Source organism: Phaenicophaeus curvirostris, chromosome 7, assembly GCF_032191515.1.
Source record: "Phaenicophaeus curvirostris isolate KB17595 chromosome 7, BPBGC_Pcur_1.0, whole genome shotgun sequence".
In the NCBI taxonomy this organism is placed as follows: Eukaryota; Metazoa; Chordata; class Aves; order Cuculiformes; family Cuculidae; genus Phaenicophaeus; species Phaenicophaeus curvirostris.
This window is the reverse complement of record NC_091398.1, coordinates 32,456,387-32,469,580: the sequence shown is the minus strand read 5'-3', so window position 1 is coordinate 32,469,580 and position 13,194 is coordinate 32,456,387. Positions and strand designations below refer to the sequence as shown.

The window sequence follows — 13,194 nt, the reverse complement described above, 5'->3', positions numbered from 1 at the left end:
GGTGGACGAGGTGCTGAGGGACATGGTTTAGTGTCTGATAGGAATGGTTGGACTCAATTATCCGGTGGGTCTCTTCCAACCTGGTTATTTTATGATTCTATGATTCTATGATAAATATCCACTTGGCAACAAAAATGCAGTCATGCCCAGCTCACCACCTGGACCCAGTAGAGTAGATGGCTTCAGGCTTGCACAGAGTGATCAACTGAACCATCCAAACCATTGGAAATGACCCAAAAGGAGAGGATGCACAGCTAGTTACTATGGCTCATCTGATTGGTGGTAGCCTCTCAAGTCATCCTAATTCAGAGGGGTAACTGAGCCCATCACAACGAAGGAAATTATTTCAATTCCTATGCAATGTGTAGCAGAATATATGATAACGGAGAATTCCTCTTCCCCCCTGCTGGTGCCAAACCAGGTCACAGCTGCATAAGCATGTTTGAAAGGAGAACACAGAAGTGGATTTAAAAATCCCCATATATTTTTAGTTTAATTCTTTTAGAGGGCTATACATCAGGTGCAGGACAGAGTGCTTCATTCTGCACTGGGTCGTCAGGGTGTGGATTTGCATCTCATGTCTACCTGAAGCTTATGCTGCGCTTTCTCCTATGGCCACAGAAAGCAACAAGGACCCAGCAGCTCCACAGATGAGCACAGACCCCCAGTCCAGAATACCATGTGATGAAGACTGCCCTGAGCCTCAGAGAAAGCAGCACATGACAGCAGCAGCGTGGGTGCGGAGGGCTCTGCCCGGCACCTACTGACAGCTCTTGCCTGCAGGCTTGGGTGAGTCAATTTGTTTTGCAAAATCAAAATAAATTCCGGCATAAATGGAGATGCCGAAACACCAGACACCATGAGGAGGTCTGCAAGGGTGGATTTTACAGAATCTGAGCAAAGAATTGGTGAGGTGGCAGGAATTGTGTCCATGGATGTGAAAAATAGCTAGAGGAGAAAGCAAGAGCTGGAGAGAATGTCAGCAAGGAGGCTATAAATGTCTCTTCTCCATTACATCCCAAACCCTTTTAGGTTTCAGTATCCCCCCACTCTACCAAGCTGTCTTTGCAACTGCTCCTGATTCTTTCCTTCCTTGCATTTCAATCATGCACCATCACTACATCATCATCTTGGCACAGGTTACTGTATTTTTCACTACCACGCAGTGCTTGACCTCCCCTTCCAGGCAATAGATCTCCAACCTAATATCGAACTTGGGATCTTCTTTGCTATGTGAGGAGGTTTAGTTGTGTTAGTACCAGAATGGCCACTTCATGCCCAGCCCCACTAAAATGGAGAGATGTTGAATAACTCAGGATCGAACCTCTTGCAGGAACCTGCCCAAGGCTCCATGGACACAGTGTTCCCAAGTGAGCACACAAGAGCAGCTGAACATCTTAGCTGTGGGATTTTTTTTGAGGAACTGCCTGAATTACCACATCAGACTTCTTACGGGTCTATAAAAACTGAGCAGATAGGAAAAGCATATCAGAGAGCATATCAAATTAGGAGGGAGATACAAAGTCCCTTCAGTTTTTATCATCCATAATCTGACAAGGCTTTAAGTTAGCCACAAGAAATTTGTTATGAAAATTAAAGACACATAGAGGGAAGACAGAAATTCAAATGATATGAGCACTTTCAGTATTTCAGACAAGATCGGGCTTGCCTCAGCTTCTACCACAACCTTTCAGATAAGTGGTAAGATTTCTTTTTATTAAATGGATTGATATGGATTTTATCTGGTCTATGAAGAAGGCAGCACATAAAAATGAAATACTGTACTTATATTGCATATTAAATGCTTTTTACTGTGGTTTTGCTACTAAATTAACTGACCATTTAAAACAGAAATACGTGAAAATGTCCTTTCTAGCCAAAAGCTGCTGCTGAGCATCAGAAAAAATTAGTTCTTTTCCTGTGCAAGAAAAAGCCTAATTTCAGTGTAAAACTTTCATGTCTTAATAGTTAAGATACTGAAATCACCAGATCCAATAAGAAAATGTAAGTTTATGAATTTTTAGCTGAATATAAATACTTCATTGCTGACTAAACTATTCTATTGTAAAACTAATTAAATCATTATACTCTTTTAAAGCTAAGACTTTAAACTCCTGATTACATTACTTTGAAAAAAACTCAATTAAGGGTAACTTCCTGCGTGTCTGAAGTAGTTATTAATGCTTCTGAAATACATTTTGCAGTGTATTCCTTTTACACGTGCTGGCAATGATTTGTTTTAAATGATATGTCTTGTTTTCATTTGTTCTGCAGTTCAGTTTATTATTGATTTTTCATTTGTTTTAATGTATACATGCATCACTGTTGGAATCGCATGTGTATAGGACTCTGGATGGAGAAGGCATGTGCTTTCAGCAACCCTCTTTGAATGGCATTCTGGGGCAATGAAAAGCAATGGAAACAGAGTGTTTGTTGATGCAGAAAGGGGAGGACTACGAAGTTCATACTGTTATAGGCTGGTTTAAGTCTTAATGGAAGTTAGCTGGTCAAACTAGCTAAGGAAAAGACAGCCAAGTGTGAACGGCAGTGCAAAGCCTGGGTCAGAGGAAGGCAGCCCACCTTGCCTACAGGACCCAGCACTCTCACAGAGGGACATTTCTGCACCCCATCTCACTGCTAATTTATCGTGGCCAAGCCTGAAATGACTGGAAGCAAGCAGAGCTTGTAACAGAAGAGATGTGGGAGGATGTCTACCCTATTTTTGTTGGGTTTTAGAGCCTCGAAGCCAAAGAAAGCCATCCACGTGCTGTTCTCGGGCGGCCCTCTGTATCTACCTGCTGCTGTTGACGGTTGGCCAGGGGCTGCTGACTTACAAAGGTAATAAAGCAACCTTACTGCGGGCTTAAGATCAAAAGATAACTTGGCTGGTGCCTTTGAGAGGCTCAGGTGAGCGGGGATGAGCATACAAATAGGAAACCTCTGAGGGAGTACAGATGCTCCTGCGCACACTGCAGGTCAAAGCAGCTGCTGCAGGATACTGTTCTCCCACCCGGTAGATGTGCTTTGCATTTGCAAAAGCACTGCCAGCTGCATTCCTGGCTGCAGCAAGAACCGGCACATGAAAATCACCTCCCCAGCTCAAATGGTGGTAATTTTTACCCTTGGGTGTTTTCCATGAGCAGGATTAGACAGGGAAGATTCATTGCACGGACCTTTTGTTTCCTCAGTGTTTAAGATGCAGAGGGAGATATCGAAACTTCAAGAGCAAAATACCTCCTACACAGAAGAGATTGTAGAAAGCTCCTTTGCCGATGAACAGTTTTTGGAGAGAAACTTGGCATTGAAACACATGGGACGTGAAGAAAACTGGAGGAGAAGCCTAGAAGAGGAAATCACCATAATTAAAAACAGCAATGCAAACCTGATGATGATGGTGAACAACATCACCCTGGTTGCAGGTATGGCTCCATTTCTCCATGCTAGCTCTACAGTGGGGAAAGCTGATTCCTCTGCACCACTGGTAAAGCTGTGCCAAAAACCTAGTTGAGATGAAAAAATAACAAGGCCAAGATTTGTTCTTCCTGTCAGTTAGTGATGCCCCAGTGCCCAGGGTTAGATGCTGGTTCCAGGTGCCCTGTCTGGGGTGATGGACATGCAAAGAAGCTGGAGCAGAGCCCTGTGCAGGTGTCCCAGATACTGCTGAAGCTGTATATACAGCTTTAGGCTGCTCTCCCTTCCTTTAACTTGTAGACTTGGGCTCTGGGTGCCCTCCAAAAGGATGGTGTCTTCAACCCAGACCTCAAGCCTGTCAACCCCACATTGCTATGTTCCTCACTGAATGCTGACTGAAAAATAACTATTAAATATTTATTTCAGGGCCTCCTGGACGCAAAGGAGATCTTGGTCCACCAGGTAGGTTGGTAAATGAGCTGTAAGCAACTTTTCCTCTTTTCTTCTTTCTCTTTTTTTCCCATAAGAGATATGAAATGAGGATTTGTGATTTCAGTCTCTACACCCATGATTCAAGGAGACTTTCCTGCTCTGCATAGCCCCAGCTAAACAGTGCATGCAGCAAACAGTGACAGATTTGGGAACTTGCCTATCCTATCCCTGGGGAAACGACTGCACAGGTTGAGGAATGAGATGGGTCCAAGTGCCCCTCCACAAACTGCTGTCCTGGGTACCTGAGAGTTTTGGGTGGAACCACATCTGCTGCAGGAGATAAACATCTCCAGACTGAAAGGACACAGCAAGTCCTGATCTAATGTTGGCTCCGCTTTGAGCTGAGGTTGGACTAGCCAATGTCCAGAGAAACCAGAGATTCTACGATCCTATGATGATGATCTAAGATGTAACTCTAGTTAGGTCAGGTCTGTATCTCATCCGTCTCTACTTCTTGGCTACACTGGTGAGCTTTTATGAAGAAATAAAATTAATACATTTTTGAAAAATCATGTTTTCATATCTTCCTGGCTCCACTTACAACATTGAAACAGCACCTCCCGCCAAGTACCATTATTATACAGAGCTCAATAGTTGAGTGCATTTTCAGAAAAGATCTCCCCAGAGGCCCTCATGAGCTGGGCTGCTGGAGGTCAGCTGGCCCCTGCCCAGCCATGCATTCAGCCGAACACCATGGACTTTACTCAAGTAGTTCTACTGGTCCCTGCCAGCTGAAGATTGGCCTCAGTGGTGATGAAGGCACATGCACAAAGTATGATTAAAAAATTCATCTTTTCTTCTTAGCCATTACTATGAATAGATTATGTGTATCAGCTGATATATGTGTTTTACATCTCAGGGCTACAGGGACCACCGGGGACAAAGGGAGACCGAGGAATACCAGGTAAGGCTTTGCTGACACCTGAATTACTTCTGTGGATGAACATAAAGTGTCTTTATGGATAATTTTATGGGTACTTTTGTCCTCAGTCAAGGTGTAAGTCAGTAGGAATGTCATTGGAGTTGAAGGAAATAAGCCTATGTAAAACTAATGTGGAAAAAAGCAAAATTTAGCTGGAAAAAAAATATGCACGGATCACTGTGGGACACATCCTCACTGACACTAACACCACAAGAGAGCAGTTTGACTCATGCCCACAGCTGAGCTGTGTGGCCTGAGACTGGCACTCACTGGACGTGATACCCGAAGAAGCTTCAGAAAAGTGGTGTCATCCTCACAGGCTTACTTGGACTGCCGGGTGAAAAGGGGAGCAAAGGAGATCCCGGTCCTGCTGGCCAAACTGGTGAACCAGGAGTGAGAGGAGAAAAAGGAGAAAAGGGTCTTGCAGGTAGGACTTCTTCAATATCTCTACTTTTCTAAGATTCTCTCCTGTATTCCTGTTTAACTTCACTCTACTTGAGATACGTAACTCTTCATAAGTCAGACATTTCATACAAATCCAGACAGCCCTGAGAGTTTCATGCCGGTCAAAAAGGGAGCTGGATGAACAGGACACTAGTCCTATTCTGAACAAATTTCATTTCATGTCATGCTCCAGTAAAGCTCCCAAATGAATGCTAGGGGAAGGGGACATGCAAAACATTGACTCTGCACCATGGAAGTCTCTTTATAGAGACCTTTGCCTAATGAAAGGCACAGGTATTCAATTAACAGAGTATCCCAGACTAAAGCAGCAATGTTTGCAGAAGGATTTTCATAGTATAAAATAATACAATATAATTTATATGCACAAGCATGTGGACGTTACTCCTTACTTTCGTAAAACCTATTTCTGATAACTTTATATCTTGTATAAGCCTGAGTTTTATACACCTTAAGTAGAACGATTATACGCTGTATTTCTCCCACATAACATGCATTAGTGGGCATCTCCTGGATAGCTTTTACACAGTGATCTCACATGGGCTGCAAGCAGGATAGCAAAAGAAAGTATGTGTGTGGTGCAGGCCAGGGAGGATGGTTGGACAGGTTGTTTACAGCTTCCTCAGATCTTCCATCAGATCCTGTAAGTTCCAGTGTGATCATCAGCACAAGTTGCTCCAGAAGAGAAAAGTGAAAGCAGGAGGAATACCGAAAGGTGAGGATAACTTTGGAGCAGAAAGGTGCAGGAGATATCAGTCTCTAAATAAAGAACTTACAAGTAATTTTGCTCTTTGGGAGCATGCTGATCACCTGTTCAGAAAAGAGAAAGGTAAGGAGAGATGTGGCAGTTCCCTGGAAGTACAAGTGTGGAATACACTGCTCTCCATCTCCACTGTGGCTAGGAGAATGGAAGGGTTCAGACTGCAATAAGGGGTATTTAACTGGAGAAGAAAACATTCTAGTGGTGGAGATGGTTTGGAGAGGTGTCATGGCACCATGGTAAGTCTTTAACAGCAAGTCAGAAAAACATCTGGCCAGACAGTCTGGCAGAGCTGGAAGTGGATCAGACAGACTCTTCAGGTGCCATCCAGACCTGTCTTCCTACAGCTTTATGGGGATACCATTGAATGGCATATTCAGGTGTGAGGCTTCTTCCACTGGTGCATCTAGACAAAGGTTATCCACTGGTTGCAAAGACAATGAATCTGTTCCTTTTAATTTATACACGAGTTCTGTGCTGTTTGCTAGGCCTCCAAGGACAGAAAGGTGAAACAGGCAAGACGGGAGATCCTGGACCCCGTGGACCCATGGGTCCTCAGGGACAGCAGGGATTTCCAGGAATGCCAGGTCTGAATGGTAAGTGCAGAGGACAAAGCACAACCCTCCATCAGTGTGTGTGCCATGGTGGAAGGCTGCTGTAGCTGAAGCGTTTGACTGAGCTTTATTAGCACTGATGCTAGGATGTTGTTTCAGGTAGCACAGGAGAACCTGGACGTCCTGGGCAGAAAGGGGAGACAGGTAAGCAGCACAGAAAGTGTGGTTTCTTATAGAGATATGAGACTGATCTCTTTTTGATGGTTCTTCGAGACAAGGAAAACTGCAGCTTGGCTAGATCTCAGCATGGGTAAGAGATGATGATGGTAAGAGATGATTAGAGGAAGATCCATGCCAATGTTGTGCAAACCCATCCTGCAGCCTCAACTGTCTCATCTGGATCCCCATTCACTGTGCAGGAGAATGAGAAGAAAAGAAGGGTCCTGCATTGTGGAGGGCCACATTCTCCTTCCTGACGTGTGAACACACAAGGGCAGACATTGGCTGCTCTTTTCAGAAAGGTGGTGTGCCTCTCCAGGCTGACCGTCCTCAAGAATCTGAGTCTGTACAGCCTTTCACTTCAGATCACCACTCACTGCATCACTCAGATTAGTGTTGCCAGGGGAGGATTACAATCTGGAGAGATCCAACATTTGTTTTGCCATCATAGGATCAACTTAACTTGCCCAATGTGGGGGCTCCTTCATATGTTGTGTTGTGTTTCACATGTGCTGCTTTTGCTTAACCTCAAGGCGAAACTGGACGACCTGGACCTGCGGGAAGTCCTGGCTTTGAGGGCAGACCTGGCCAGAAAGGAGAGAAGGGAGACCTTGGGCCCAGTGGTAATCCAGGTACAACACTACTCAAACCTATAATTCACTGACCTCCTACTCTGGCCTTGTCCTTCTCTGGATTCACCTTTACTGATTTGGTTTTAATTTTAGGAACGCCAGGCACTGCAGGACTCAAAGGTGAAAAGGGAGACAGAGGAGTAACAGGTAAAGGAGAATAAAACAGGTTTGGGGTCAGCAACACACATCATGCAGACACTGGAAATGGATTTGCAACAGCAAGGAGAAGATTTGTTAAGCCCTATTCTGGGAGCCTCAACATATCCCAGGATGCTGTGGTGGGCCTGGACCTCTCCCAGGCTGCTGGAAGGGTACCTACTCACTGGAGAGGTTGTTTCAACCATATGTAACATGCATGAAGAGATGATCTTGTTTGCATTTTTGTATAAATAGAAAATGCACAAACAAAGCAGGAGCTTAAGATGCACCATACAACAATCTTCCCTACCCTGAAGCTAAAGACAAATTTTACTGGCTGTAAATCTGATGGGGAAGGGTATTCACTAGCAAGCATATGTCCTGGCTTCTTTAAGTTTCAGAAAACACAGTTACTTAGATGAGGTTTAGCTGAAAAATCAGAAAACTAATTCTGCTTTAGCTCAAACCAGAACAGTAGCATTGTAGGAAGAGGAATCTTCAGAGGCCAACTTAGAGTGGCCTGTAACCTATGCTTTTTCTTTGACTTTCCGTCTGAAGAAGGCCACCTCTCTGTCCCAGGAACTCAAATGATAGGGTGGCATTCTACAGTACAAGCCTAGTCCAGTGTATTTCTCTTGAATTAACTTTTTAACCCCGAATTTATATAGTGCATACAAACTCTCATCTCCATCAAGAGATGACAATGGTCCAAGTGGTGCACCCTTCTGCATTCATTGATATCTGGATGATAGGGATGGGAGTCACCTGGCCCAACATTATATACCTGCATATGTCTGATTAACCTAAATTTCCATGTCTAGGTTTTCTAGACAGTCAGCAAAGACCCACCTGGAGGAAGGGTCTCTTTCTCATCAGTGGAGGTTAGGATATGAAATAAATGACCAGAAGTTAACCTGCTTCAGGAGAAGACAATTCTCCACTGCTTGTATTTTCTTTATTGTTGAGATCTGCTCTAAGCATGGTGGGAAATAAGATGCCTACATCAGAAATAGATGCCTAAATTGTAGATAGTGAAACTAAACGAGCAGAAATCCATCCTTGATGCTAGTTTGCAGAAGCTTTTGTAAGTGTATAAATATCTGTCTTATAAATTTTTGTTTGTTTATTTTGACGATCTTAGGTCTTCAAGGACAAAAGGGAGAAAAGGGAGACCAGGGCCCGGCAGGTAAACCTTTGTGTGGCAGCATGAATTATTCCATATATGATTATATAAATGATTTAAATATGGCACTTTAAATGCCACATTCTACTTCTCTGTGTCAATGTGAAATGCTTGTCATGATTTTTTTATTTGGGAAGGGACAAAGGCAATGACTTTCTTGCTTTACACCCAGGCCAGCAAGGTCTAATTGGTCAAAAAGGAAGCAAGGGTGATTACGGCAGTCAGGGTCCAAAAGGAGCACCAGGAGTAAAAGGAGACAAGGGAGAACGCGGATTGTCTGGTAAGGCTGTTTGCCACAGGTTCTGTGGAATAGATGGCGCATTTGGTTTGGGGACTGTACATCACACTCTGGCACAAGCTGCTCTGGGGCATGTTTGCAGAGGTCATTTGGAAGAACTCAACAGACAGATCGGTCTTCCCACTAGAGATAAATGTGCAGAGTGTCATATTTACGCCTTGGGAGGTGTGCTAAAAAACATGCAAGTAAACATATATTAGATTTTTCTCAAATCCCTGATCTCACAGAAAACTGGAACAATCCATGTTCCTATTTGCTTTGTACAGAGACATCTTGCAGCACATCTCACTGCTGGGGTAAATCCCACATAAATGTAGCAGTCAGGAACTGAGAATCCGAAACACCAGGACTATTTAACCATGCCTTATTAACTGCAGGACACAAAAATAATTCAAAAGGGCCAACACTACAGCTACTCCCCATCCTTAACCCCCTCTCTTCCAATCACAGAATGTGTCCAAAAACCCTAAGACCTGCAGTGAAAAACCACCCCAAAGAGTATTAACAAAAGGCCATAGGAAGCAAACAGAGCTCCAGATGCTTTTTCTTTTAATTGCTCACACTGAACACTACAAGAGTCCTCAGAAATAAAAGAAACTGGAGTCTTTCTGGGGCTGCTCTGCCCACTCTTCTTCCGGAGCATTGCCTCTGGAGGATGGGAAAAGCCTAACTGGGGTGACCCTGTGTTAAATACTGTCCTCCGCATGAATCTCAGCTCCTGGTCTGCAGAAGAAGATGACACTGTGTGCTTTGTGGAGGTAGCTTTTGGGGGAAGAGTTCATCGTGTTTTTTAAAGCACACACGATTATTCAGGAAAAGTTAATAACTGGATTTCCCCCAAACAGCTGCCAAATATTTGCTTGTTTTTCAATTTGGAACAGGTTCTCCAGGAACAAAAGGGAGCAAAGGTGAAAAGGGAGAAGGTACTGGACTTTTATTTCTTCTTCTCTCACTTGCTTTCTGGCACTGAAGCTATCTGAGATCAGGCCCAACATGTCCCCTGTGCACACTGCTTAACCTACCAGAACTAAGGGGCCCATGTGCTGAGCTGCAGCCTGGTGTCTCCAAAGCTGAGAGAGGACACAAAACTGTTCAAATCTGAGCTACAAGTAACTTCTTGTCTGAACCTGGCTACAGACATGGGGATGGAAACGTTCATCTGATTTGGGCAGTCACTACTTCTATATTTCAATGTATTTTTTTCCTCATGCCTGTTAGACTAGTAGAGTTATTTTCTTTTCCTCGGAACTGCCAGGCAACTCCAATCAATTAATACGAATCGCGGGAGGAGGAAGGAGGGGCCGTGTGGAAATCCTTCACCGAGGGACCTGGGGAACGATATGTGATGATAGCTGGGGCATTCAAGATGCCAAGGTGGTCTGCCGAATGCTGGGATACAGCAGTGCGACCGCCAGCTTCACAGCAGCAGCAGGTGAGTCCACAACAGACTTCCACCTCCTTGGGCTGGACCTCCAGGCAGGGAGGCTTTACCTGCCTGGCATGGGAGATTACACACACCTAGAAAGCACCACAGCAAGGTCCTCCACATGAGCAGCAGGAGAACAGAGGATTTCCTTAAAGGGGCAGCTCGTTACCTTTGGGATGAAGGAGCCGCACATTAAATGCTGCTTGAACTATGCCCAAAGGCTTGATTTCCAACAAGCTAACCTTGCAACCCAACACACATCTGCTACTCACAGGGGTCGCTTTAGAAAAAAAATACGCATTCCTCTTCCTTTTGCCAAACTGGGGTTTGTTTGTTTGTTTTCTTCTTCTTCCAAAGGTGCTGGACAAATTTGGCTTGATGATGTGAATTGCAACGGGTATGAACGTTCAATTTTTGACTGTGAAAAGCCTGACTGGGGTGTGAACAACTGCTCCCACAGTGAGGATGCTGGGGTGGAGTGCATTTGATGCGACACAGACGCTGCTCTGGGAGCCATTGCCTGCGTCCCATGGGGCTCTTGTTCATAATGCGAACCCAATTTCATCAGGCTGTGTTTATAGTCTCTTCACCAGGTCATAACAATATTGACAGAGAAAGCTGAATTTTCCATAAATCGATAATAGTTGCAAGACCCAGAGATAACGTGAAATGTCCTAGTTGTCACAAACCACTAGAGCTCAGGCATGTGAGCCAGTTCACAGCTTTTCCAGCAACCTGCCATCAGCTCATAGCTCATATATTTGTGCCCTCCAAGTCCACAGAGGAGGAGAGTTGGCCTCCTTTAGCTCAGTGCAGTAGGCGTACAGAACCAAGCAGCTACTGAAGTTCAGCTGGTCTAGTCCATCTTTGTCACTGTTGTGAGTCTGAGCCTAAAACTCCTGGTGAAATGCATACACCCAAAATGTAAGATGCTCAGAATTCATCAGCTGATCTCTCTGGTGAGCAAATATAAATGTTCTCCAGAAAGGATGCCGATCACAGGTTAAAATGCACAAATAAGTGTCTGGAATCTCAGTGCCACACTATCCTGGTTTAGCACAGACCTTGTTTTTGACCTTGGACAAATCCCCTGCCTTCTCTTTCAGGGTTTCCTAACCCATTTTCAGCAGCAATACCCCTTTCCTTATCTGCTATATAAAGCTAAGCTTTTCATACCTTTAGAAACTACATGCTCCAGTAAAGCAAAGAGACAATGAATGATAGCAATATGGGGAAGTATCAGCTAATTAAATTTGCAGGGTGAAAATATGGACTCTAAATCAAAGATTTCTACCTTAACTGAAAGTCTTACATAAGTCTGAGAGAATAACTGAAGGGGTTGTGTTTCCTAGGGCCTAAGTCTTTTCCCTTTCTGACCAGTACTGGGCATTCAGCAGGTGACAAGCAGCTGGGCACATCACAACAATCTGCTTGCGGACACTGTATTTAAAATGTCAGCAATACATGTAAATGACCCCACATCTCTGCCTTTATGTGAGTCATAACTGCATGTGTCTACACAGCTTCAAAACTTTTTTTTATTGCTTAGAAATCTAGATACAAGTGGAAAAAATAAGCAGTGCTGGTACAAGTGAAAGGTGATGGGGCATCAAGGGCCAATGTGAATGAAAAGACCCAGCAGTGTGCTGGGTCTGATAGTGCAGTCTGCAACAAAGCTCATCACTATTTTGAACCAGAGGAAATGTTTTGTACTAACAGCATGCTAAATTCGGGCACTTGGGCTAACACAGCTTTCTGCAGGGCTTCCACAGACAGTGCCAAGCCTGTTTGGTTTTCCTTTGTCTTTTTTTGTGGGGCAGTATGTAAATAAAGCATTTCCACTGTTGGGAAATAAAGAATTTACAAGCTGTGTTCTTGTCTTGATACACTGGCATGTGATGCTTACACTCCCTTTTTCTTACCTTCCTTGCTAACAGGATACGTTCCTCACAATTTTTCAGGCTAAATCCGAAAGATTTGAATTTTTCATCAGGGAAAACCACCATCAGAGGAAGGGTGTCTGTGTCCCCACTGGTAACCCTTTGTCTGTACTAAAATCCGCATAAATTTTCTTTTTGGAGAACGGGCATCCAGAAAGTAGCAGCTGTGCCAGGATTAAGATTGAGACAGCTAAGGCTGGACCTGCAAGCCCAGGGCAAAGGACACCATAGGCCAGCTTGTCTACTCCTACTCACCACAAACAGGTTGAACCCAAGCTACCGTCCACCACTGTGGCCAGAGCATCACACGCTTAACCTGCTCTCCTGCCACGTATTCACCTTGCCATATAGATGTAAAATCTGCAAAATCTGGAATTAGAGGGATGTCCTCGCACCCCAGGAGAGCCCATGCCAACACCGAAGAGTTCAGTGCCACATAGACAACATAGCATTTATCTTGCAGAAGCTAAAGTAGGATGTGAGCAATGGAGGGAGAGCCTGTGTTTAAGCACAGCAGCACAGTGGGGAAGGGCACAGCACAGCCCCGGGGAAGGGCTCGAGGTGGCTCAGGCAGGCAGACAACCAGGACGATGGCTGCAGGGGCTGGGAATGCCACTGCTAAAGGGAACGGGCCAAAACACACAGCTGCCTGGCAGCATTGGCAGAGCCCACTCCATTCAGCAGCAATGTAGAAACCAGTACAATAGTGCCCACGCCAGTACAGCTCATTCTGATCTGGGAGAAGAAACAGGGGGCT

General features: G+C 44.5%; 1 protein-coding gene across 1 annotated transcript; it reads left to right on the top strand.

The window, feature by feature from the left end:
* The first annotated feature begins 501 nt into the window (after window positions 1–501).
* Window positions 502–12,374, top strand: MARCO (macrophage receptor with collagenous structure). The gene is given in 15 exon segments (XM_069861509.1): window positions 502–789; window positions 2,737–2,838; window positions 3,189–3,419; window positions 3,838–3,873; window positions 4,763–4,807; window positions 5,145–5,252; window positions 6,536–6,643; window positions 6,761–6,805; window positions 7,354–7,452; window positions 7,546–7,599; window positions 8,732–8,776; window positions 8,946–9,053; window positions 9,953–9,994; window positions 10,327–10,503; window positions 10,855–12,374. Coding segments are annotated over 15 exon segments (1,509 nt in total). The 5' UTR covers window positions 502–611; the 3' UTR covers window positions 10,986–12,374.
* The last annotated feature ends 820 nt before the right edge of the window (window positions 12,375–13,194 follow it).